Genomic DNA, 18,058 nt, shown 5'->3' on the forward strand with positions numbered 1-18,058 from the left:
TCACAGTACTGAGACCAAATCTTTTTTATTTCAGCCTCTAAAAGTGAACTGCTGCTGTTCAGTGGCAACCAAAGATCAGATGGGGTCAAATTAACAGAACTGCAAATGTGAATGTTGGAAGTTTGAAAAGCTGAGTTAATGAAGTAAGAATGTATAAATTAGTCTCAGAAACTTGAGAAATAAACAAATGTGTAGATTAACATTAAAAGAACAAATGTGAGAAGACATCTGCATGCTCTCTTTTCAGGTCACTGCTACAATCTTAAAGACATTGGTGTGATTTCAGTGTAATTTGCGATTTTTGTCATTTGATGACTATATTATACAGTATGTAAACACATATGATCAAAGTAAAAAAGCACAGGACGACTACGTTGTGTTTTGTCTCTTTTTAATCAAAACAGACTCAAAGATATTAAGAAGTTACTTCATACTTTATTTTTGATTTATATATGTCTTATTGCTTTCTATCTCAGAGCTGCACTTGATTACCAGCTCACTAATTATCTTTGTGAACACTCTCACTTTGACAGATGAAGTTTCAGTAACATATCCAGTGTTGATTGAATTCTCTGACTATGATCCTCTGTAGGATCCTCCCTCTGCACTATGGAGAACCAGACTTTCAGTATGGATATTCTACAGCTGGAGGGGTTAAAGGTCAGCCCTGAGTCCTCCATTCCTGCCTTTGTCCTCCTCCTCCTCATCTACATCTTCATTATGGTGTCCAACATCGGCCTGGTATTCCTGATCTTCATGGACTCGAGCCTCCATGAACCCATGTATCTGCTTTTCTGCAACATGAGTATTAATGATGCATTCGGTGCCACGACGGTGATTCCTCGTTTGCTGAGTGATGTTTTTATTCCAAGTACTGAGCGGTACATCCATTACATAGACTGTGCCATTCAGGCCTTCTGTGGTCATTTTCATGGAGGCACCTCTTACACTGTGCTCATCATCATGGCCTTCGATCGCTATGTGGCCATCTGTAACCCCCTGCGATACGCCACCATCATGACTAACAGGATGGTGGTGACTCTGTCGCTGTTGGCCTGGGGCGTGACCTTTGTCTTGGTTGCAATCGCCATAGGCCTCAGTGTCCGCTTGTCACGCTGCAGGCGGGCTATATTCAACCCGTTCTGTGACAACCCCTCCTTGTTCAAGCTGTCCTGTGAAAACGTTGCTATCAACCATATCTACGGCCTCATCACCGCCATGGGCACAATGTCCGCATCCCTTTGCGCCGTACTAATCACCTACCTGAGGATTGCCATCGTTTGCTTGAGCAGCAAGAACAAAGCTCTGAACAGTAAAGCGCTGCAGACCTGCGCCACCCACCTGGTTGTGTACATCATCCTGCTCGTGTCAGGCTGCATCATCATCATCCTCCATCGTTTTCCAAACGTATCAGACAAAAGGAAGCTAGCATCCGTCTTGTTCCATGTGGTCCCTCCTTCGATGAACGCTGTTATCTATGGACTGCAAATCAAAGCAGTCAGACAAAAAATTATGATTATATTTCAAAAGAATAAGACTGAGCTGAAATGACCATACAGAATCAAATGTAAAACCATGTTCATATATAGAAAGTTTGAATGCTGTATGTCCACACAGTAAAACAGGCTTGGAACATTACTGTGATCATGTATAATGGAACCACATGAGATGGGCCCTAATAAGACAGGTTTATAAGGAAATAGAATATATTCTTATATTGTATCCACTGTCAATGTTTTGGGAAAAATGGCTGCTTCTGTTCATGCTAATATATTAATGATGTATGAATTTAACAAACTGGATGTTTCATTGCTGTGTTTTGGTTCCTGCAGTAGGTACTTTCTGATATTTAAAGCAGAATGTTGTAATAATTCCTCCACCCTGAAGCAGACCTCACCAATGTGATGAAAACAGAATTGATGTTGTGTTCATGTTCTAAGACACTCATCAGGATCCTGGCAACTCTGGTCTGAATGTCCTGGAGTCTCATGATGATCCTGCCAGTCCAGTCCAGAGGAGATAAAGTCACAGACAAGTTTCTCTGCATCTGACAGTGTTAGAGAGATGGAGTGTAGAAATGTTTTTGAGACGGTAGAAATAAGTTTTCTATTTTTATTTATGATCAAAGTCAGAGAGGACTGATATCCTGGGATACTACTGTACACAGTAGTTGAAGAAAATGAACTTCTAAGAAGAAAATATTTTCCACTTCACTGAAGTTGAAGAAACTTAAAAACACAATTGGTTCTTTGGCTATTAACAAAGTTTAGAAGGTTTGGTTTGGTTTGGTTTCATGTCAACTTCCTTGTAACAACTTCTTGTTGTTTTTTGCACATTTGTCCACCAACAAGTGGTTTGAAAGATTTGACTCAAAAGGAGCGTCCTGGCTCCTGTTGATAAGACCAAAATGTTCTACACTGAAACCAACTAACCAGTCAATGTGTTTGTTTTTAAGTGGAAGGAGAATCAAAATTCATGCCTGATTAAAACTGAGTCTTTACATCCAGTATGCCATAAAAGATACACATATACAGCACTGCAGCAGAGTGAGGTTTAGTCCCCTAGGTTTATTTCCAAAGTACTGAGTGCACCTATTACCGTAATGCCTGGCTTGGGCATTACCACTTCATTACCGTAACACCTGAAAGTGGGTGAGTGGAGGTCTTTAGGCCTACAGAGCTCCAAGTGGCCGGGAACATTAATGTCTGGGGAATCACAGGTTGCTCAGTTACCTTTTAAAAAGTGTTGGCCAGTTCACTCCTGGTCTGACTGGAAGAGGTTCACGTCAGCACAGGTAAATCAGACACGTACACTCATATTGTCTTACAATCATGTTTCTCACTGAACATTGAATGTATTGCATCGGATATGTCAAACATTTCACTGCAGTATAGATTGTTTGAAGTAACATTTACATGATGTTTTGTGAGCTGCTTTTTATTATAAGTTCATATTTGTACCATAAAAAGTATGAATATTAATTGTTTGGCTAAAAACCTTTGACAGTGCAATCAAAATATGGATGAAAAATTTTGCCACGATTAATAAAAAAACAACATGAAACGAGGATCTGTGAGGTATATTATTCCTTACTGAAATACATTTTAACAACAGCATGTTAGACTGTTTATGGAAATGTTTTTAACCTTATTCAGTCTTACAAGTAAGTTGTGAGTCCTAGTTATATGAAGTAGTGTGTTTTAAGGATATCAGTTTTGTTTGGGTGAAGCAGGCACAGCTGCCTGATTTATAAATACTGATATTCACCGCCTGCACAGGAATATTGGCTTTCCAGAAGAACAGTGTGACTTAATGTTTTTCTTCTTGTTTTTACTTCAAAGACAGATTGAACGTTGGCTTAATGACTACGATAAAACATGTTTTATTTGGATTAAGGTAAAGAATTTCATAATACAAATATTATATAAATAATATATATTGATGATATTAGATATTAGATATTTCAAATCATGTGTGTGGTAGTATGATTTTGAGCAATCTCTCAAAATCATCACAACTGTGATTTTACAGTCACAGTACTGAGACCAAATCTTTTTTATTTCAGCCTCTAAAAGTGAACTGCTGCTGTTCAGTGGCAACCAAAGATCAGATGGGGTCAAATTAACAGAACTGTAAATGTGAATGTTGGAAGTTTGAAAAGCTGAGTTAATGAAGTAAGAATGTAGAAATTAGTCTCAGAAACTTGAGAAAACAAACAAATGTGTAGATTAACATTAAAAGAACAAATGTAAGAAGACATCTGCATGCTCTCTTTTCAGGTCACTGCTACAATCTTAAAGACATTGGTGTGATTTCAGTGTAATTTTCAATTTTTGTCATTTGATGACTATATTATACAGTATGTAAACACATATGATCAAAGTAAAAAAATGTAATTGATTGTTCAGTTAGGACGACTACGTTGTGTTTTGTCTCTTTTTAATCAAAACTGACTCAAAGATATTAAGAAGTTACTTCATACTTTATTTTTGATTTTTTTAATATCTTGTTGCTTTCTATCTCAGAGCTGCACTTGATTACCAGCTCACTAATTATCTTTGTGAACACTCTCATTTTGACAGATGAAGTTTCAGTAACATATCCCGTGTTGATTGAATTCTCTGACTATGATCCTCTGTAGGATCCTCCCTCTGCACTATGGAGAACCAGACTTTCAGTATGGATATTATACAGCTGGAGGGGTTAAAGGTCAGCCCTGAGTCCTCCCTTCCTGCCTTTGTCCTCCTCCTCCTCATCTACATCTTCATTATGGTGTCCAACATAGGCCTGGTAATCCTGATCTTCAAGGACTCGAGCCTCCATGAACCCATGTATCTTCTTTTCTGCAACATGAGTATTAATGATGCATTCGGTGCCACAACACTGATTCCTCGTTTGCTGAGTGATGTTTTTATTCCAAGTACTGAGCGGTACATCCATTACATAGACTGTGCCTTTCAGGCCTTCTGTGCTCACATTCATGGAGGCGCCACTCACAGCGTGCTCATCATCATGGCCTTCGATCGCTATGTGGCCATCTGCAACCCCCTGCGATACGCCACCATCATGACTAACAGGATGGTGGTGACTCTGTCACTGTTGGCCTGGGGCGTGGTCTTTGTCTTGGTTGCAATCACCATAGGCCTCACTCTCCGCTTGTCACGCTGCAGGCGGGCTATATTCAACCCGTTCTGTGACAACCCCTCCTTGTTCAAGCTGTCCTGTGAAAACGTTGCTATCAACCATATCTACGGCCTCATCACCGCCATGGGCACAATGTCCGCATCCCTTTGCGCCGTACTAATCACCTACCTGAGGATCGCCATTGTTTGCTTGAGCAGCAAGAACAAAGCTCTGAACAGTAAAGCGCTGCAGACCTGCGCCACCCACCTGGTTGTGTACATCATCCTGCTTGTGTCTGGCTTTGTCATCATCGTCCTCCATCGTTTTCCGAGTTTATCGGATAAAAGGAAGCTAGCATCGGTCATGTTCCATGTGGTTCCTCCTACGGTGAACGCTGTTATCTATGGACTGCAAATCAAAGCACTCAGACAAAAAATTATGATTATATTTAAAAAGAATAAGACTGAGCCGAAATGACAGTACAGAATCAAATGTAAAACCATGTTCATATATAGAAAGTTTGAATACTGTATGTCCACATAGTAAAACAGGAAACATTACTGTGAACATTTATAATGGAACCACATGAGATGGGCCCTAATAAGACAGGTTTGTAAGGAAATAGAATATATTCTTTTATATTGTATGCCCTGTCAATCTTTTGGGAAAAATGGCTGCTTCTGTTCATACTAATATATTAATCACGTATGAGTTTGATGTATATTTTGGGTTTTTTGGGAGGATTTTCCAGTAAAGATACTTTCTAATTGTTAAGCCAGAATTTGTAACAGTTGTTTCAGTTTCACAAGATCTATTTACCACAAGTATTATATACATGTTTCCACTGTCATTCTCTCTTAAAACATTATTTAAAGAGGAAGTGTCAGTGTGACAGCACTGATTCCTACAGATGGTTATTCAGGAGAAAAATAACACATTAATAAAGCAATTAATCAGATTCAGTTGTTTATCTTCATTGATGACAAATACAAATATAAATGCCATTTTCACCTGTCAGTAGAGTCAGGGGTCAATAACATTTTGTTGTATCAGACCCAGTCAGCTTGTCCACAGTGGCGGATCTAGAAATGTTTTGATGAGGGGCCAAGCTGGGGCACAGCCTCAGGAAGGGTGGCACATGTAAAGAACATATAAAAAGTAAGAAACAGAAACAGATCTAGACTTAAAAAATATTAAATGATACAGTATAGATGCCAAACTGTTTATTTCCACATCACGGTAATTCCCAGTATGGCATACAGTGTTCAAAAGTTGTGGGGAAAAAAAGTAGTAACAATCTTCAGTCCTGTCTGATAAATAATTATATTACACTTAATGATTGAACAGTTGTCAGACATTGTACATAAAGAAAAACCTTTAACCGTGTCTTACATCAGTGCCTAGAATATCTCCTATTTTAGTAATACAACTAGATTGTCATTAATGTTTTCTGAGGCTTTCCTTGCTAATCATAAAAGAATGATTGGTTTAAAACCCTGCGGTTGGCACAGTGTGAGATGATGAACTTGCTCCACAAACATTTCAACCATCCAACATCATCACAGAACCTTAGTTATTGTTGTTGGGAGTGTATTTCCACATATATGGCAAATAAAACAAATTTTACCCTTAAAAAGTAAAGTATTTCAGTGTAGCTTAGCCCAGATCTACTGACCATGAGTGTAGATACTGTAGCAACACACGGGGCCTCCCTGTGAAGTCTGCAGGGGCTCGTCAGGTGTCGCGTTCATGTGCACAGAAGAAAATCAGAAATCCCTGCGGTAACTAATACATCCCGAGTCTGACTCGAGTCCAAGTCATGTGACTCGAGTCTACTCCTCTGCTAGTCAGTATCAAGTGTATCAGTAGATGTAAGCAGAGAGTAGCACACATGCGCTAACTCTAAGAACTACACTACAGCACTTCACACATACCCCGTTAGCACACAACACAGTGTGTACAAACACACATACAGACAAAGACACACATACACCATACCTACCTGCATTTGAGCAGAGAGTATCAATGTAATTCATATATATATATACAGAGAGAGTATAAATACTAGCTCGGCCGCTAGCTCAGTTCACTGGCAAAACAGACAGACAAGAAGAATTAGCCAATCACAAAAAAAGCAGCTCAGTTTCTGCCCAGCGACAGGTTGCTAAGGGCATCTAAGGCCCTACAGTTGCTACGGCGATTTGTGAGAATCTGCTTGGAAAAATGCCCCCAGAATTTTGCTTCTGACAAGGTCCCGAACAATTGCAAACTGTGAGAAAACTGTAACTCCTGTCCAAAAACCGAAAACACCGTAAGAGACACAGAAGCCGGCAGATTCTGACAGTGTTTATTTTATTCAGATATTCCTTAAAATGAGCAGGTAAGCTCAGTGTGAAGACAGAGTGAGATTCTTTTGGGGAAAAAAACGATTATATTAGGGTCAATGGGGAGCGAGACAGGTATTGCCGCTGGTCTCTGCCCCCTCGTTTAAATTTTGTTCAGACCCCACCTGTCAAAGTCACATTTTATGAATCCCAACACCTATGTCTACATTTTGACCAAAAATAATTTGTCTCCTTTTTACGGTTTGGCAGTGAGCTCAAGTTAAAAATAAAAATGAAGGTTATTTTTTACACTGCTTCTCGCACTCCAGCCAACTGACGCTTCCACTCTAACTTTGAAGAAAAAGTAATTTCCACTCCTCGTTTGACTGCTCATAGTTTGAAAAGTTTACATGTTATGTAAAAGCAGTTTGGTGTTTTGGAAAGAGCACAAGTTTTCCTCCGTTTTAAAGTTTGAATCATGTTTCTACGTGCACGTATGGGAGAGCTAGGTGACTCTGAAAAAAGGTGAAATATTGTGAGGGGTTTTTTAAAACTCCCATTCATTCCCAATGGAGAATTATGCCTGTTTATTTTTTGGGAATAACTTTGGGAAAAATTGGAATTTCAATATCAAAAGTCACAGCACCTCTTTCCCGGTTGAGCCACACGTTTTGATGTATATATTGTCGGGGTTTTCTCTCTGACAGTCAGATTCTGCCACAGCAGTAAATACAGGTGGGGAGCAGCAAGCTAACACTAGCACGTCTGTTAGCAGTGAAGAGCCTGTTGCTACCAGAAAGAAATTGCCATGTGGACTTTGTTTTCATCAAACTGAATAAAACTTGTGCTCAACTTATATTTATGTTTTCAGGTGTTTCTATCTTACTGTTATTGTCTCTGCACCATTTACACAGGACAGTTTTAAAATATTTGTTAGTTGTGAATATAATGAGTTGCTTAACTGTGGCATTTTTTCATGTGAATTAATCTCTTGTGCCATGAGTTCAAAATTGAATCCCATGTGGAAGATTGGCAAAGAAAAGTACTGCATACTTACAGAATGTGAAAATATTTCAATATGTATGTCATTGCTAACAAAAAGCCAGCCATACTATCAAAATGTGTTTTATATGATTAATAGCTTAATGATAATAATTAGAATTGGTTATTGCTATTTAATGGAATAGTGAAATATCTCCTGGAATCAGATCATGAATGGAGCCAACATGACAAAACAGGACCTGCATCAAACATCTCAGAGTAATTTAACAAAAACAACAGAGCCAGCTGACAGGAACCCCGACAACATGTTGATGCCAAGCTGACAGCAACAGTTGCCTAGTGACAAACTGATGAGCAACGCAGCAAAGCCTGGAGCCGGATTATAAAGCTGTGAATCAGTCCAGCTCTGCTCTGGTTGGAGGAGGTTAACTTCAACAGAGGTAAACCTGACACACACTCACTCACTCACTCACATCTAATAATTATAGATAATCTGTTCACTGAATGTATGATGTGTCTGGTATGTTTGTGAAGGAAGAAAACACCTAAAACAATGAAGTGTGAAATGTGACTGTTATCTGTTGGAAAAGCAAAAATTAAAAACAGTGAAAATCTAACTTGTGATGTAAAATATGTGCCACATCTAAACACTAACACTAAAATAATTAAATGATATGAAACATGAATTTGTCAAGATAAAAAGTTGTACTGACATGATACTGAAATTATGTTTTTTCAGTCTTGTCAGTCAGATTGTAGTTTTCAACTTGTTTTTGTTCCACATAATTTTGAATATTACATTTTAACTGAACAGGAGAATCAGCCTTTAGTGGACCTGTTGGTGCATTTCTGAGTTAAGATGCAGAAGTGAAAAGATTGGTGCTGCCACAGTGAATTTTTCCTTTACACACTGAAGTAGGTTTTCCTCATTATGTAAATAAAATGTGATGGGTTTAGGAAACCTCTGGATGAAGCTGAAAGCATGATGTTCATGAAAACATTAATTTAGAAATGCAGTTAAGACATAATAATTATAATAATGCCGCTGTGATCCTGATTTCAACTTTTCATCGGGTGCAGTTTTGATTTAAACACTTGTTAAAAGGATATGTTTTAGAAAGTAGGGTGAGAGTGAATGCAGCTGACACAGAGACAATGAGACTGAAATGACTTTACACAGCACTTTCTAAAACACCAGTCAAAGGTTTGGAGACGCTTTCTTAGTCAAATTAATGTGAAACTGTGTCCAGACTTTTGACCTATACAATAGATGTACATACTATCTCATATATAATGACTTTTAGGTGAAATAAGCTTAAATTCAAGCAGTGAGAAGTGTCTGAAATATAATTATCTGAAAGAATTAAAAAGATGTGAAATAAAGCTACAACAGTAACAATCTGACTTTCTAATTCAGTGAGGACCGAGGGCGACATCAGAGACAAAACATAATAAAATCACCACTTCATCACTGCGTATAAACGTATAAACTACTTTTCCATTGTATGATTTTCACGCTAGATTTTTTGTTTAAAACGTAAACATGGATGAAATGGGTATATAAGTAAATTAACATGCATTGCCTTTTATTAACTAACTATACAAACATCTTCAAATGAATGTTGAGGTTTGTGATGACCTTAACATTTTCTAGTCGCTACTTTAAAGTGGATGGAAAAAGCAGATATCTCATACCTGCTGTCTAGATTTTGCATCATTTCAATTAAAGTCTAATGAGGGATTGTTTGCTTGTGTTGCTATATTGATGCTTCTGTCAGTCACATCTGACTCACCTACACAGTCCTGATAGAGCAGATCAGATTCATTTTCCAGTGTTACATTCATAAAATAAAATAACTAATTGTTTTTCTCCAAACGCTGTCATTGATCGTGTCTTCAGCTGTAATTTATTTATTGTTATAGACAGAAAAACTTGAATTTTAAATGCAAAAATGAGGAACAAGTTAATAATTTTTCATTGTGCTGTATTCATATTTAACTGGGCTGCTCAGGCTCTATCAGATCTTAGCCTTTGAAATCCAAATTGCAGAATATTTAGAGTTTATTTTATATTTATGTGTAGCAGGGTGGAGGTGGTAGGACCCGATTACAGCACAAGCATAGCGCAGGTATAGCTGATAATGAGCTTTATGTATGTAATTATTTCTTCTGTCTTGTGTGAACTTGTCTCAATTATGAACCAGCTCATGAATTTTTGCTGCCATCTCTGTAAACATCATCAGTTTGACAGATTTGGTTTTTGATAATTAACACAGTCAGTATTCTTTGTGTTCGATCCACTCTAGGATCCCTGTGAAGTATGGAGAACCAAACCTTCAATGCTGATATTATATCCATTGAGGGATTAAAGGTCAGCCCCCAGTCAACCGTACCCGCCTTAGTCCTCCTCCTCCTCATATACATCTTCATCATGGTGTCCAACATCGGCCTGGTAGTCCTGATCACCATGGAGAGGAGCCTCCACGGGCCCATGTATCTGCTCCTCTGCAACATGAACATTAACGATATTTTTGGGGCCACGGCCGTCATTCCTCGCCTGCTCAGTAATGTTTTTACTCCAATCACAGAACGCTACATTCATTACATAGACTGTGTTGTTCAGGCTTTTTCGTCTCACTTTCATGCAGGCACCTCTCACACGGTGCTCATGATCATGGCCTTCGATCGCTACGTGGCCATATGCAACCCCCTGCGATACGCCACCATCATGACCAACAAGATGGTGGTGAAGCTGTCGGTGGGGGCCTGGGTGGCAGCCTTCATCTCTGTAGCAATTCTCCTTGGCCTCACTATCCGCTTGACGCGCTGCAGGCGGTTTATAATCAACCCGTTCTGTGACAACGCCTCCTTGTTCAAGCTGTCCTGTCAGAACCTTCTCATCAACCACATCTACGGCCTCGGCAGCGCTGTGGTCATCCTGGGATCCTCCCTCGGCAGCGTAACGCTCACCTACCTGCGGATCGCCATAGTGTGTTTGAGCAGTAAGAACAAGGTGCTGAACAGCCGGGCGCTGCAGACCTGTGCCACCCACCTGGCTGTTTACCTCATCATGTTGGTTTCATCCTTCACCCCCATGATCATGCACCGCCAGCCTAAGTGGGCGGACAATGGGAAAGTGGCGTCCGTCATGTTTCACGTCGTTCCTCCGGCTCTGAACCCCATTATCTACGGACTGCAGTGTAAAGAGCTCAGACAGAGGATTGTCGGTGTGTTTCACAAGAATAAAGTCATGGACGGGAAGAGGGGACCAACTTTTCACAAATGAGTCCTTAAACTGCACAAAGCTCCTGATGCAGAGGTTTCATCAGCAGCAGCACCTTGAGTTTCATTCACATTTGTCCTTAATATGAACAGTTTCACAGGGTTTTAGGGTATAAATGCATTTGTTGGAGACATTCATATAATTTGCAAAAGCTGGAACAGCATCATTTCAGTTAAATGAATAATTCTGCTGCTAACTTTTCTAATTTTCTTATTAAAGCCACAACTGGGATTAACCTCATTTGCTGTTTTCTGAAGTTTTAAGGTTTTTAAAGTACTAATCTTGACTTACCATATTTAACACGTCACATTTTTATGAATTGAAACATTATGATAATATTTTTACATGGATTTATATTTATCATGTTTGATTGTGTCTGTATTCCATGTAAGGACGAACTTTCCAAGAAGTATTAGACATTATACCATTTTTTAAAATCCCACTTGGAAGATTTCCAAAACCTTCTTTGCTTTTGTTTGTTTGTTTGAAAATATGTTTAAATAATAATAAAAAAAATATTAAAATGATCTCTTCATTTCTAAATGAATATAAAAGTATGGCACAATCAAATTCACACATGACTTCTGTCTATGTATGTAGCCAAACAAGTAGTTTAGACTTTATTTCAGACAAGATTGAAGGTTTTTCTTTTTTGTACAATGTCTGACAACTGTTTAATCTATTTCAGATAAATTAACCAAAATTAAATTAAACAGCCAATAGTTGTGTGTCTCTCTAGAAAATAAATGTCTATGTATTCTCTGTTAGTCAGAAACTGCAGAAGTAGAAGAAGTTCTTAGGTCCTTTATTTAAATTAAAATACCAATACTACAATCTAAAAATACACCACTAGAGTCATGTATTCAAGATCCTGCTTAAAGGTTGAATATGTAGAATATTTATTAAAAGCTATATTTTAAAAAAAATAATACAGCCACGGGGCGTTTTGAGGGGTACAGAATGAAAGCATTGCTTTTCCATAAAAAAAAAAAAATTTAGTCTGAATTAATATTTTTAAAAATTTTTGACAGGTTCGACAATGACGTTCTGTGTACATTGTACCAGCCAATTAGCGGCCGGAAGTGCGGGTTGCCATGGTTGTCTGTTGTTCCGGTGCAGCTACTGTAGGCTGGCACTGGGTGAAATGGAGTTGTAAACAAGCAGTTTTGGACTTACTAAAACAAGTTCAACAATCAAGTACAACTTTTCATCACAAAACTTCGAAGGTAAGACAGAATATCTGTTAGTCGCTGTAAATAAGTGGTTGTTTACCTTTGTATTCTTTGGCTGCTGGTTCACTGAGTTTTTAGCGCAATAATAATGGTACTGTTGAACTCGCCAGGGTCTTAGCTTTCATATGAGATGCTATTTGTTTGTGTACCAGGAAGTATCAAAACGGTAGCAATGGAAATGTGGAGAGTGGGTTGACTTTCTGACGCTATTCGGATTTTGATATTTGATCATTAACCTCTTAACGCACGCTGTTCCGTTCACGGGACGGGATAGATGTTAGGAAGTAGCCACACGTTCTTCTGAATGTTTTAAACACCAACCCTTAAACATATATATTCATGCCGTACATTGTTAGAAAGCTTAGATTGTCCTGATTCATTCAAGACCACTCACGACTTATATGGTTGCTCACAGCCGTAATAGTATTAGCGATTAGCTCGGCTAGCCCCTGACCTAAGTAAGAAAAGCTATAATGCCTACATACCTTCAAAGTCTTCCCTTTATCCACAACAATCATCTTATGACTCAGGACTTTCTGTACAGCTCGCCAAGTATCCATTCTGCTGAAATATGAAATCCGTTTCCATAAAACCGAAATACTTTCCTCAATATGTCAACATGTATTTAGTCCAACATGTAATGTAATAACACAAATAACAAACCATATACGGTCCGTTTACGTCATTTCCTGACCTGCGCGTCCATCTCAGAGTACACGTGACTAGATGTTTACGACCGTGAGCCTCTTCTGCTTCTGACGACACCACACACAAGCCAATCGGTGTTTAGGATTAGGCAGTACATGCAGAGACATTGCTGCTACTCATAGACTGTATGCTGCTACTCCCACAATGTAATGTACCTCGGTGGTTTCAAGTCAGTTACAGCGAGGGTATGTTCGCTTCCTGTTTTCAAAATAAAAGCACCAACTCTATCGTTATGGTTTTCTTAATAATAAAAGGCAACGGGTGTTTTATTTTGTGAAAATGACCGGAAGTGCGTTACTCGCTACGGCTAACTTGAGCGGCTCCGAATTCGCAGGAACAAAACTTTAAGCAGATGTTATTTGGACAAATTAGCGTCACATTGTGGATCTAAAGGGCTACTTTCTCGCCTAAAAAGGTTAGACATGTGGATAAAGTGGTATATTTACAGAGTTAGAGCTAAAATAAAATCTGGCACCGGACATTGGCAACCCAACTGCTGGAATTACTTTTTGGTTGTTGCAACTACGATCTCGAGACATTAGATGGCGTTGTTCTGCTCATTCTACATATTCTACCTTTAAGTATTTTCAGCTGTTGTAAAAGTATTGACAGTAAAGTGTATAGGCAGAAACAGAAACTAGAAACAGTACTTCCGTAGCAGTGAACTAAAACCAAATGATATTGAAGACAGCTGAATTATCAAATACGGTTTCAGAGCAGCTTAATACAATATCATAATATTACAATCAGTTTCAGGTTTACTGTAGTTCAAAATGAATAAATCAATGTCAAATTATGCTATTCAGATTCAATGTGTTCAAAGTTTTCAAGTTAAACAATCCAAATTCAAATAATGTGATTGAATTTCAATGTTTTTAATGCAATTATTAAAGGTGAATAATTCAAATATAAATGATTGAAATTCAAAATTTCATTTTTTTTTAACATTTTCATCTTTGACATAATCTTAGACATCTGAAACATGGAAGGAGCCACAACTACACAATCATCTATGGATATGGACTGTTGATTCATATATTAAATGAGTATTTAATGTGCTATCACAGGTCTTTGTGTCTCATAAATGTGAATCTTGTGATAGTAAGTTAATAAGTAGACCACTGAACTAACATATTATATAATTGGCACAATAAACAATTCAAAAAGTCTATTCAGAAAACCATATAATTCTTTAAAAAGTCCATTTTGTAAATCATAAATATTCATCCTGTTTCTATTTCCAGTTTTTAAGTATCCAGGTAGCCAAGTGGCAGTTTTTTTTCTCTCAGTCAGAACGCTGCACTGGTTTCCTTCATGACTGAACCAACAGCAGGTCTGAACCTGCTTAAAGTCCTTCCGATGGACTGTCGCAGCTCCTTGTTCCTCAGACTGTAGATCATTGGGTTCAGGAAAGGCGTCAGCGCGGAGTACAGCACAGAAACAATTATTCGAACCTAAAATAAAAACAAAGATAACTTTGATGAACATACAAGATTAACTGAGTACACATGGCAGCAGGGCCTGAGGATAGCAAGGATGGTCTTGAAATGAAATGAAAGTCTCCTAACAACAATAAAGTAGTCGTTTTAACCCAAACAGTAATAATTGGAGTGCATGGACCAATGGGTACAATATTAAAGCCACATTATTAGAGTTACGTACCTCTGGTGGAAAGTTTCCTACCCGGTAGGAGATGTACACAAAAGAGGCCGAGGTGTAAGAGATGGACACAACAGTCAGGTGGGCAGCACAAGTCCCGACGGCCTTCAGCTGCTCAGTAACGTTCATCCTCGACATGGAAACACCAATCAGGACATAGGAGGAGAGAATGAGGATGCCTGTGGTCAGTAAAGCTACTAGTGCAAATGAAAGGGACACAAGGCTATCCACTGAGGTGTCACCGCACACCAGCCGCCTTACAGACGACACGTCACACCAGCCGTGTCTCACCACATTTGGGCCACAGTAAAGCCGCTGCCAGGACATGGAGGTGGGAGGCAGTGTGCAAAAGGTGCCGAAGCCCCAGGCGCCTGCGATGAGGAGCAGCCGGACAGGCCGGGTCATGATGGTGGAGTAGTGCAGAGGATTGCAGATGGCCACGTAGCGGTCATATGCCATGACAGTCAGGATGCCACGACCAGTCACGGCTAGCTGAATGAAGAAAAACATCTGGGAGAAACAGCCTGGTAGAGAAATGCTTTTCATGTCTGTCAGGAAGCCGGAAAGCATGTTGGGGATGGTGGTGGTGGTGTAGAATATGTCCACGACGGAGAGGTTGCAGAGGAAGAAGTACATGGGAGAGTTGAGCTTTGGATCAGTCAACACCTGCGTGAGAAGAGACAGTGACAGTGATTATGAATCTAATACTGCCAATAACCTTAATCAGACTGAGGCAATACTGACTGAATTTGACATAAATTGATAAACAGTTTTGTTTTGTACCACAAAGATGATCAAGATGTTTCCTCCCAGGATGATGATGTAAATCAGCAGCAGGATGAAGAAAAGGATCATTTTTCTCTCGCCGAAGTTGGCGAGGCCCTGAATGATGAAAAAAGTGGCTCCATCAGGCTCCCAGGTGCTGTTAACAGAGCTGGACCTGAGACTGGTTGACAAGGGCAGGTATGAATCTGGAAGAACAAAGCAAGGCAAGAGAGGCATCTGTGTGTTTATTCCTAGTCAGAGAGCACTCCAGGGACTACAGTTCAACAGGTGCATGGTTAAACATGACGTTTTAAATAGAATATAAATGCAGCTAAAACCATCAGCCAATGAAATCACATATAAAGTTACGAAATACATCACCAATATATACACCAATATGCCTTCAAATAAAGCAGAATCACTTATTGACCTTATTAGATATAAAGAGGAGATGCATGAATGTTATCTATAGCCACAGCCTTGTAAGAAAACAGCAGTTAATATCAAACTTTTACATAAATTAAATTCAGTGATGAGATAAAGCAGAGTTTCTCTAATAACTTCAACCTGTTGTGATGTCTAAAACGTAAGGTGCAATTTCCTTTAATCATTGGGAAACAAGTACTACTATTGTATCTGAAAAACAGCGAGGTCCCCCGATTTTCAAGAGAATCATTTTGTCATAAAAGCATTAGTAACATTAACAGTATGACAACACACAACAGCACACAATGACCAACATAAAAACAGAACTACTCACAGACCTCTGGGGCTTTCAGGTGAAATATCAAATGGCATGAGCTCCATCTCTCCTCAGCAAACAGATGTATGGATGTAGACAACTATTCTGTCATTAAACAACAACAGTAGAATTATTACACTGCAAGAACTGAACACTTTATATGAGGTTTCATCTGTTCAGCAGGTCAGTTTAAGAATACAACTTTCAAAGACAACAAACAAGTCATTTGGTTTGGAGAAGCTCTACACCTGCAGAAACCAAAATACTTACTGCTATTTAATATTAGTCTTAGGTTCTTAAAGTGCAAATACCTGAACGCAAATCCAACTTCATACACTCAGGTTTAGTCAGATAGAGGCAGAACTTCATCGTAGGTCCACATTTAGCCTTTTAAAGAGCAACCAGCCTTTTTTCTGATAATAATGGGGATTATAATGAGAGACTAAGCAACATTAATTACGCAAAGTTACATCATACATTTTTAAATTAAACACAGGATAGCAAAAGAATACCAAAGGGACTTATTTTTAGTTACCTTCGTGGCTATAAGCAAAGAAAACACAAGGAACATAATTGTCTTTGTTGCCAAGGTAACAACCATCGGCTTCAGATACCTAGGTTAAACTTCTCATTAAAGAATTATAATTGAGACTCTTACTTTAATTAGTTTAATTGCCTGTGTTTGCATGTGTGTGGAGGGAGTAGTTTCACTTGTTAATTCTCTGAACAGTATCGGTTAGTCTGCACCACAGATTTGAGAAAAAGACAACAAATAAGTCTAAAGGTCTACAACTGTGTGAAAGCAGCACTGAGAGCATTCGACATAACTGGACTTTAAATTCATATATCCTTAAGAACAGAGGGTGGAACAATGTTTGACTTGAGGGTGAGGCCAGAAACAATTCCTTTAGTTACCTACATTTAAAGGGTTTTTGGCCCATCATTTAAAGGCAGAGTCAGTCATTATGGTCATGCTCCGCCAGAAATTCACTGGTACCGCTATGGCAAAAGAGACCAAAAGAGTAATATAGTGTAATCCAGAGCGATGCATCAGCTGTAGAGTCACTTCTGTTCGTTTCACATTTGATCATAACAGTCCATTCACAGTTTTTCTGCGGCCTCCTCACTTCTCAACCTGAGGTCAGCATCTCTGTCCACAGAAGCAGACTGGCAGCATTTACTGAACCTAAAAATGTTGACTTCACTGGAACAAATCGACAGTGTTTCCATTTATTGATTCAGTTAATAAGCTGTAAACACATATAAGGCAGGATATTTGTATGATTTTAAACAGCTGCCTGCTAAGATTGCGCTTGACTAAATGCCTCAGAAACAGACTTGGAGTGGGAAAAGGCAGGGGTCCTTGTGAGACTGTCTGGTACTCAGCGTGGATTGATACAGTTTATAAAATGGAAGAGTATCTGTTCTGTGAGAAAACACTTTCTATGTGAATCGCCTTCACATGTGGGGCCCACATTTCTGAAACAATATGGGGCCCATAAAATTCGCCCTGCTTATGCCCATGCCAACTCAGTACCCATGTAATCCGAATTTAACCCATGTGGGGCCCACATGGACATGCTGGCTGGGACCTTTAGGTAATTTTACTCAGATCCAGCCTATCAGACTTGGCTCTACATTGTCAGAAATCACAGAACCTTTGTTGTCCATCACAAGGCAACAAAAATCAGTCTTTGACATGACTCACACAGTACACGTA

General features: G+C 39.0%; 4 protein-coding genes across 4 annotated transcripts; 3 read left to right on the forward strand and 1 right to left on the reverse strand.

Moving 5' to 3' along the window:
• The first annotated feature begins 600 nt into the window (after positions 1-600).
• LOC128371058 (olfactory receptor 5B17-like) lies at positions 601-1,551 on the forward strand. Its single transcript, XM_053331257.1, has one exon. The coding sequence runs from the start codon at positions 610-612 to the stop codon at positions 1,549-1,551; it is 942 nt and encodes a 313-aa protein (XP_053187232.1). The 5' UTR covers positions 601-609.
• Positions 1,552-4,149: 2,598 nt separating this feature from the next.
• On the forward strand, positions 4,150-5,100 carry LOC128371057 (olfactory receptor 5B17-like). The gene has a single exon (XM_053331255.1). The coding sequence runs from the start codon at positions 4,159-4,161 to the stop codon at positions 5,098-5,100; it is 942 nt and encodes a 313-aa protein (XP_053187230.1). The 5' UTR covers positions 4,150-4,158.
• A 5,169-nt stretch (positions 5,101-10,269) lies between these two features.
• On the forward strand, positions 10,270-11,235 carry LOC128371750 (olfactory receptor 5K4-like). The gene is made up of 2 exons (XM_053332129.1): positions 10,270-10,621; positions 10,751-11,235. The coding sequence occupies exons 1-2, from the start codon at positions 10,270-10,272 to the stop codon at positions 11,233-11,235; spliced, it is 837 nt and encodes a 278-aa protein (XP_053188104.1).
• A 3,226-nt stretch (positions 11,236-14,461) lies between these two features.
• Positions 14,462-16,707, reverse strand: or6at1 (odorant receptor, family 6, subfamily AT, member 1). The gene is made up of 4 exons (XM_053332130.1): positions 16,650-16,707; positions 15,615-15,802; positions 14,835-15,497; positions 14,462-14,626 (listed from the first exon to the last, which is right to left on the reverse strand). Exons 1-4 carry the CDS (start codon positions 16,705-16,707, stop codon positions 14,462-14,464), a joined length of 1,074 nt encoding a protein of 357 aa, XP_053188105.1.
• Between the last annotated feature and the right edge of the window lie 1,351 nt (positions 16,708-18,058).

Source organism: Scomber japonicus, chromosome 13 (genome assembly GCF_027409825.1).
Source record: "Scomber japonicus isolate fScoJap1 chromosome 13, fScoJap1.pri, whole genome shotgun sequence".
NCBI lineage: Eukaryota > Metazoa > Chordata > Actinopteri > Scombriformes > Scombridae > Scomber > Scomber japonicus.

What these genes read in the sequence shown, in the direction of transcription:
- LOC128371750 (XM_053332129.1), top strand. Translation starts at nt 10,270, where the DNA reads ATGGAGAACCAAACCTTCAATGCTGATATTATATCCATTGAGGGATTA. An exon ending in CTCTCACACGGTGCTCATGA is followed by an intron (nt 10,622 to 10,750) that starts TCATGGCCTTCG and finishes TAGCAATTCTCC; the next exon opens with TTGGCCTCACTATCCGCTTG.
- or6at1 (XM_053332130.1), bottom strand. Translation starts at nt 16,707, where the DNA reads ATGAAGTTCTGCCTCTATCTGACTAAACCTGAGTGTATGAAGTTGGAT. An exon ending in ACATCTTGATCATCTTTGTG is followed by an intron (nt 15,498 to 15,614) that starts GTACAAAACAAA and finishes CTTCTCACGCAG; the next exon opens with GTGTTGACTGATCCAAAGCT. An exon ending in TAGGAAACTTTCCACCAGAG is followed by an intron (nt 14,627 to 14,834) that starts GTACGTAACTCT and finishes TTTTTATTTTAG; the next exon opens with GTTCGAATAATTGTTTCTGT.
- LOC128371057 (XM_053331255.1), top strand. Translation starts at nt 4,159, where the DNA reads ATGGAGAACCAGACTTTCAGTATGGATATTATACAGCTGGAGGGGTTA.
- LOC128371058 (XM_053331257.1), top strand. Translation starts at nt 610, where the DNA reads ATGGAGAACCAGACTTTCAGTATGGATATTCTACAGCTGGAGGGGTTA.